We start from the raw sequence: 8618 nt of genomic DNA, 5'->3' as shown, positions 1-8618 counted from the left end.
TTACGTCACTACATGTGCGCACTAAAAACTAAACCAAGCAGCCCATACACCATGATCACAATACTGATAACGTGCATTATGTGTATGGCATCTCATGAGGCGGGCGGCGGCAGTTCTCGCAACTGATCACGCCCACAGACCTCACAATCATGTCATAGTGAGGCACTGCTATGTGGACTTAGGCCCCGGTGGATAATGCTAGTTATTTTCGACAATTATGCTACCTATGTTTACCGCCATATTGCCAGGTGTGTCTTTACCACCATATTTATCAATTATGCTACTAGCACTGCTAGTAAAAGTGGCACATTATTATTATTATTATTATTATTATTATTATTCTCGTATCCGTCCCGAATGGGACTCACGACGGCAGAATTAACCGTGAGCATGTGTGTGTGAGAGTGGGAGAACGAAATGAAAAAGAAAAGAAGTCTTGTAATAAGGTCAAATTTAAGAAGAGCAGTACTAGACTAAATGGCTGAGCAGATGTTACTCCATTGTTTTCTGTCGCGGGCATAGGTGCCGAGATCACGAAGGCAGCTGGGCTTAAAAATGCAGATAGGTGTGAGGCGGACGTCTCGCTGGAGACTTGTGGTGAGGCAAGAGCGGGGTGCACCTATTCGAAAGGGCTGACTGGTAGCATATGTACAGAAAGCAGTGAGAGCAACATTCGCAGGGATGTCACTTGGCTGGCGTAATATATGTCCTAATAGCTTCCACCTGTCCCGCTTGGCCATTTCAGATACAGAGCACTGGCCAGTAACAGCATATAAATCTGCATTCGAGATGACATCTGGGTAGGTAATTCCAAGGGTACACCGCAGCTGTTTCCTATGAAACACATCTAGGCGCTTTTCTTGTGCACGGGACAGGCCATGGCAAGCAAGGTTGTAGGTCAAGATTGGTAGAACGAAAGTGTTGTATAAACGAATTTTGATGGGTGTAGAAAGCAGGTTGTGTTTGAACCATAACTTCAGAGTGTCTCCAAATGCTCTTGCGGCCAAGCCAATACGGCGCGTTACGTCCTCCCCGGAGCCGTATAGCGAGCCGAGTGTCTTCACCTGTCGCCAAGCTTCTTTACCACGAGTTGTGCCGACCTTTCTAGATGTTGTAGAGGTGGCATCTCCCAAAGTGGGTTCCAGGTAAATACGGATCCACTCAGTCTTACTGGTATTGACGGTAAGACCCCATTCGGAGAAGACGCCTGCGATGACGGGTAGGGCGCTGGTAAGGAATGATTTTGATGTGGAGATGAAGTCTACGTCATCGGCGTAAGCTGTTTCTTCAGGTAGAATGTTGTCTGCTGATGGTCGGGCTGGCAGTCGGTCACGTACCATTCGTAGGGCTGCTTCCAAATAAACCGTGAACAGTACCGGTGACAAACCATCGCCCTGGGGGACCCCCCGAGCTGTCTCAAAAGGTGCGGACTGTGCTTCGTTCACGCAAACTGTCAGCGCCGTGCCAGATAGCAGGTACCTAACCAGTCGTAAACCGTCCGCGTCTCCAATTTTCTCTTGCTCCATGACATCAAGCAGCTTTGTGCGGTTTATTGTGTCAAAAGCCTTGCTCAGGTCCAGCCCTAGCACGTAGATGGTAGTGTTGAAGCGTTCAACAATTGATGCCAGGATCCGTTTGCAAAACACAATGTCTGCGGTTGATCTGTTTTGACGGAACCCGGCTTGCGATGGAGATATATATCGCTCTACGTCAGCTCTGATCCGGCTAAGTGTGATGAGGGACAAGATTTTTCTGGCAGTAGTCAGCAATGTTATCGGACGCAAATTGTTCATGGGGCCTTTGGGTTTACCTGGCTTATGCAGAGCGATTAGCACACCATCTCCAAGGGACGCTTGGCTGTGCTGAGTGAATACATCGTTGAAAATGCTGCTCAGGCATTCTGCAAGTGCAGGGCCTCCGTATTTGACCAGCTCGGCCGGTATGTCATCAGGCCCGCAGGAGCGTTGGTTCTTTAGACGACTCATTGCGCTCGCTACCTCTGCTGTGGAAATCGGTTTATCGAGGGGTTTCGGTGTTCCTGTGAATGGCGTAACCGCTGGCTCTGCAGCAGTAGGAGAGAATTTCCCAGTGTAATGCTCAGCTATTCTATCCGCTTGCTCTCCTGGCCCAAGGACAGCCTTGCCGTTGTTGTCTACAATGGTTAAATCTCGTGGGCACTTTGGTTTCAGCAGTTTTATCGCTGCAAACATCATTGGCCCGTTCTTGAGTGACTCCACTTCTCTGATGCGGCTCTCAAGATGCTGTAACGCCAGCTGTCGAGACAGGATTCGGATTTCCTTCTGCACTCTGTTACGCTGCACTCGCAGCTCATTTCTTCTACTCATGTTTGGTGTGCTATTAAGATCCATACGCAGCTTCCTCTGCAATTCTGAGAGTTTGTCTACCTCATCCGTAGCGTAGGGTAGCTTGCTTCTGCTCGGTGTGTATCCGACTACTCCAGTTGCCACCTTGCGAATGGATGAGCATGTTGCCGTGAGTCTTGCGCTTGCTTCTGCCACATTGAGGAGTTGAGGTGCCGCTTCTTCCATTTTCGTTTGGTATAATTTCTGCATTTTCTTGTCATTGACCAGTCTCATGGTGTTGAACTTGCGTTTGCGGATTGTTTTGCCTCCGTTCCACACAGGGTGAAGAGCTTTAAATTTTACACGGGCCATAACTAGGCGATGGTCAGAAAAGGTTCTTGTGCCAGCGTATGACCTGGCGTCCTGCAGCACAGCTCTTTGTCTCGAGTTACATAGTATGAAGTCGATCTGATTGAAGATCCTTTTACCGGCTGGGCTTTTGCCTTCCCAGGTGGTTAGATGTCTGCTTGGGTGTTGGAAGCACGTATTGCTCATTAGAAGATTGTTCATTTGCGCAAATTCAATGAGAGCGTCTCCATTGGCATTCCGCTTGCCTTTACTGTATTTTCCCAGGCACTCTTCATAACATTGCTTACGGCCCACTTTGGAATTGAAGTCTCCCAGCACCAGTATAGCTGAGCTGCCCCGGACGTCGTGTAATACGTAAAAGTGGCACATTATGCTAGTTTTAATGCTCGTTATGCTCGTTAACGCGTTATGCTCAATTTAATGCCACTTTATATGGGGTCAAAAAAGTGTCACGGATGGACTTCACGCAACTCCAGAAAAAAACTAACGGGATGTAATAATTTAAAAACTTGGTGCTCTGTTTAGTGTTTACCTGGCCTGGTACACATTGTTCTCCATGCAACACTAACGTAACGTTATAGGCTAGCATGCATAGTGCAGGTAGAATACATTACACAGTAGTTCATAATCACCATGGCAACAACATAGCAAGCCACTTTTATACAATAACAACAACAAAAATCCCATGTTTTGCAAGAATATGCTAGGTTTCGCAAGAATATGCTAGTTTTATGCAACACCTGCTGATTAGGCTAGTGCAATGCTAGTTTCCAGAAAGTGCCAAATATGCTAGATATAATGCTAGGACTATCCGCCGGGGCCTATCTACGATGGAGAATCGGGAATTGAGATGCCAAGTGGTCTGGTAGCTGTGGCCTCAATATTCTGATGTGCTTCATTGTATTACTTCTCACAAAAGAGAGGGAAGTAGCAGCCATTCAGGTGAAGATATTCGCTATAACCATCAACTCGTTCGAACAAATAAGTATAGGTAACCAATAGCCAATTTTCAGTGATCGTTTCACCCCGAGATCGAGATCGAGAGGCTAGGCGCTAGCGCAGAGATCTGGCCACAAAAATTAATGATGCTGCACATTTGCATGATTTTATTCTTCACAGGTATCCCGTGGCGAAGCGGGCGACGAACCACGGCTTTGGGGAGTCTTGTAAGGACGTAACAGTTGAGAGGATCACGTGCACAGCATGTGTGACCGCTGCATCATGCGTTCCCCAAAAGCGGCAGCGGAACTAAGTTACTTACACATTTCGCCTCCGCAAAAGCGGTGGACACTTCTCATGTGTGACCGCGGTCTAGGCGTGAAGGCAGAAATGCCTATGTATCTCGTGATTTATGGTGAAAAAAGGAGGACAAAATGTTACCAGTTATGACAAACTGTCCACCAACGTAATCAGATCTTATACAGTCATCAAGTGCGACAAAATGGCACAAAACTGACAAGGAATCTGAGAAATTAGACACCCTTAGCAAAAAACGGTGTGTTGTAACAGTATTACCGTAAGGGGGAAAATACCGTGATTTGGGCACCCTATTTTTAGTACGCTGTTGCCACGAGGATAGCTTTTATTAATTTTATCAAGAGTAGATAAACAAGAGTGTGCAACTCAGGATCTCTCCTGCACAATCTGCAGATACTCCCGCCCACGGCGGAATTTTTTGTTGACGTCACCTTTTTTCAGAGAAACGCGGACTTTGCCGCAGAGCAGTGTGAGAGCACGTGCTGGGCACCGACCGATGTAGTGTAAAGCCCGGCCAAGTGCACGAGGGAAACCTCTCCAAAAGGCTCGCAGCGCGTGCGTCGTCGAAAAGATTACGTCAACAAAAAATTCCGCCGTGGGCCAACCCATCCGCGAGTTGCACACTCTTGTTTATCTACTCTTGATTTTATTATAAGGGGAAATGCGTACGGACTATGCAATAGTTGGCCAAAACACGTACTGTTGGTCACAACGATAAATCAGGCCCCCTAACGTTTTTACGCTGCAGCTTCAACACCATTTGGGTGATCAAGGTACGAGTACTGTAAAAATAGGGTTACCGTTCTTGCTAAGGGTGTCTATTCGGCGACCTGACACCTAGCTCCAACACTTTTTTCACCAAAACTCACCATCCGAGTTAAATTCTGGTGAATTAAAAATACGGTATATTTAAAAACAAAGAAGAAAGCGTGAAAGCCAGAGTTCCAGCAGAAACGCTTTGCTTCCTTCTTTCTAAAAAAGCAACAAATAAAACTAACTCTGCCATCTTCACCATGCGTCAGCAAAGTCAAACGCTGTCCAGAATCGATTCTCATGTCACTATCGTCAGTGGAATAGCTATCGTCAGTGGAATGTCTATAATTATAGTCAGTGGAATGTCCATTGACGAGAGTGACATGAAACTCGATTCTGGACAACATTTGACTTTGCTGATGCATGGTGATGACGTCAGAGTTAGTTCTATGTGTTGCTCTATTTAAATTGTAATGGACTCGGATTTCCATAACTTAGAACCTTCCAAGTTGGAAGGCTGGTGGAGTGCGCATCCAAGGTGTGCTAGAGCTGTTAGCCAGTTAGTTGTAGAACGTCAGTACCGTTGGTCAGTGTCGTGCAATGTTATCGCATGAGTGGATTGTTTAGTAATTGATGGTGTTAGCGGACAATAGCGTAACTTGTAGTTTCTTGGTCCTTTTTCTTTCGTATTAAAATTGTTGTCTCCACGGCGTTTTTTCCTTCTTTTTCAACGCGTATAATAAGGCTACACACTCTCTCGAGCAGAGTGTGCACTGCAGGACTAGCGGAAGCAGTCTTTGATTGGTCTGGCCATACCCTAACCTCCCATGCTCTTTGTGTATGCCGCCATGGAGGCCATACACTGTCTATGGTGTATACATGACCTCCTCAGCAGTAACACACACGTCACATGACCTCCTCAGCAGTAACACACACGTCACATGACCTCCTCAGCAGTAAACACACGTCACATGACCTCCTCAGCGGTAACACACACGTCACATGACCTCCTCAGCAGTAAACACACGTCACATGACCTCCCCAGCAGTAACACACACGTCACATGACCTCAGCAGTAAACACACACGTCGGTAGCCAAAACCGTTGGTCCGGCCATGGCCAGAGCACTGAAGACGGGACCGGTATCGCCGGGTCTCAAGTACATGTGTGTGTTTATACAGTTGTCATCATTGGAACAGTTTATTTCTATCAAGAACGTTTTCTCGTGATGATCTCCAGATAGACTGCATGACTGACTGGTAGACAAAGATCATGGTCAAGGTATTAAACGAATCAAGGTCAATGCACAGTAAGGTAAACAGTACAGTACATTGCATGCAAAAAGAAAGTAATTTCTAATCCCGCATAGTTTACACTAAGATCTCTCTCCACTCTACACCATCCACTACGCCAGACACACACGTACACAAGCACCCCCACACACACACACAAAACAGCTTCACTCCAAATCCTGCACGCTCATCTCGCGGAACTCCCGCTCCACCGGCAGGACATCCTGGCTGTCGCCACCACCATCACCGTGGTTACCAACATGGCCGCCTGCACCATCACCTTGGTTACCAACATGGCCGCCGCTAGGAACCGAGCTAGCCAGCTCCATGTCATCCACTTCATCGTCGTCTTCGTCTTCCGCGTCGAGTTGGGACGGATCAGCGGCAAGCTGCTCTCGATTCTCGTAAAGCCAGAACCCCTTGAGATCGATGAGAAGACTTATCACCGTATCACCTTGCCCACTGAATGTCGAGAGAGAGAGAGAGAGAGAGAGAGAAAGAGAGAGATAGAGATAGAGAGAGAGAGAGAGAGAGCACAGTTTGATGGAAAGTCTAAATGGAAGCTCACTTTGCAAACACACACTCTCGTCTCGAAATGGGGGATTTACCTACGTAAGTGTCGCCCTACAGTCCATTCATAAAAAGATGGGCCCTGGCTTTGGCGACCCCCGTATTTGGCGATTTTTCGTGATTTCATTGTACACAGTGCAGTGCTGCGAAATTAGAACTTTGAAAAAGGGTCCAAAAAGGGTACCTGAGCTGGGGTTCGAACCCCACGATGCACTGTTGCAGGCGCGGTCAAACGGCCTGGATTTTGATGGTTTTTCCCAATTCAATGCTTTTTGGGGCAAAACCTGGCCGATATCCTATTCTTGTGATGGCTTGCTTTTTGGACAAATAAACTTCAGAAACATAATTGGAAGAGGATTTCATAGGGGATTGCAGAAAAACATTCTAAAAAAACTCAAAGTTTGACCCCTTTATGGCCAAAAGCTAGAAGTCCATCTTTTTTCTGAATGGACTGTAGGCTAGAAATATCCAGAATCACCTGGAAATACCTGAGAAATACATGGAAATACCTGGAAATACCTGGAAACATCTAGGAAACACCTGGGAGATACTGGTAAATACCTGGAAAATGCCTGGCGAATACCTTGGAAAACACCTTGGAAAGACCAGGGAAATACTTGGGAAACACTCGTGAACACCTGGGAAACGCCTGGGAATACCTGGTAACAACTGGGAAATGCCTGGAATTACCTGGAAAACACCTGGAATCACCTAGCAGTACCTGGATATACAGGTCGTCCCTCGTTAATACATAATCTCTGGGACTTGACAAATGTTATGTATTAACGGGGTTTATGTACTAAATGAAAATGTACATAACTTGCTTGTGTACCAGAATTTTTCACTTTTTTCAACTTTTCTGAGTGTTTCTTGCTACCATGACCAGGGAGCGAGATATTCTTGATTCCCTCAATATAACATAACAATAATTATGTTATAACGGTCACAGTCAGCGCAGATTCTACAGTTTACATGATAGCATGCCCAGCCGCGCCTGTACAGTCACTCGGAAAAAACAGAGCTTTCTCGGCTTGTGATGTGCGCTCTGATTTCTGAGCTAATTGCGTCCACAAGTAGAAACTAGAACACAATGTGCCTCCACTGGAAGGCCGAAAGACCAACAGATTATGTATTATCGAGGTAGGTGGCATGCGGGTACGGAGAAATGTTATGTACTAACGGGGTTTACGTACTAACGAATTATGTACTAACCGACAAAATTTGATTGGAAGTGACCACGTTTCGTCCGGGACTTGAGATTTCTTATGTACTAACGGGGTTTATGTACTAACCGGACTCGTATTAACGGGGGACGACCTGTACCTGGAAATATATTGTTTGACTACAGCTCAGATTGTATTCCATCATGTTACTTGAATCGCGTAATTCCGGGGGGGGGGGGGGGGGGGGGCTCTTTGTGGCACCCCAGGATCAGCCACTGCAGCCTCTCCTTTGAGCTTCTCACCATCTTAGCAGATCTTCCAGTGTAATTTTGAGCGAATCCACCGGCTTGACCATATCAAAGATCTCATCCTGGAAAAAAACCAAAAAAGCAAAATAGCATTGCTCATGACAAGCAACGTCCCGGGTTCAAGTCCTGGTGGGTCTGGCATGTTTTTCTCTTTTCAGGCAGTTCACTTCCCCGAATGATCCTTTGAAATGATCAGAGCGTTCTCGCTTATAGGTAGCAGCGCTAACCAGCCAGCTGTGAAAACAAAATTGCACGGGTTCGCGTGCAGGGCGTGTCAAGAACCACCTTTCTGCTTCCGTGGGACGCCACCACCTCGTGATCAGGCGTCAGATGCGGCTCCTAAACCGGGGAAAGCACTCATAGCAGCCTCCGGGTTTCTTACCCAGACTGCATTATACCCTTGTGGAACAGCTTACCAGCAGCCGTCCTACCTGCAGGGCTGCAACCCACACAGCTCCAGTCTTTCAAGGAAAAGTGCAACAAGTAGCTGCCGCACCTGAACTGGCAAACAACCACCGATGCCCTATGAAACGTTATGGTGCAGACCAGTGCCTCACTAGCATCTTCCCTCCCTCCTTTCTACATGTTATCTCTCATTCTGCT

At 46.8% G+C, this 8618-nt stretch overlaps 1 protein-coding gene across 1 annotated transcript in view; it reads right to left on the bottom strand.

Moving 5' to 3' along the window:
• Positions 1-5871: 5871 nt before the first annotated feature.
• The window catches only part of LOC135827484 (serine/threonine-protein phosphatase 2A regulatory subunit B'' subunit gamma-like), a 70134-nt gene continuing 67387 nt past the window's right edge, over positions 5872-8618 (bottom strand). The window contains exons 18-19 of the mRNA XM_065339975.1: positions 8010-8077; positions 5872-6436 (exon numbers count right to left, since the gene is read on the bottom strand). Of these exons, the coding sequence (XP_065196047.1) occupies positions 6142-6436; positions 8010-8077 (363 nt within the window). The 3' untranslated portion in view covers positions 5872-6141. The remainder of the gene's footprint in view (positions 6437-8009; positions 8078-8618) is intronic.

This window comes from Sycon ciliatum, chromosome 11 (assembly GCF_964019385.1).
Source record: "Sycon ciliatum chromosome 11, ocSycCili1.1, whole genome shotgun sequence".
Classification (NCBI taxonomy): domain Eukaryota; kingdom Metazoa; phylum Porifera; class Calcarea; order Leucosolenida; family Sycettidae; genus Sycon; species Sycon ciliatum.
This window is presented reverse-complemented; position numbering and strand designations above follow the sequence as displayed.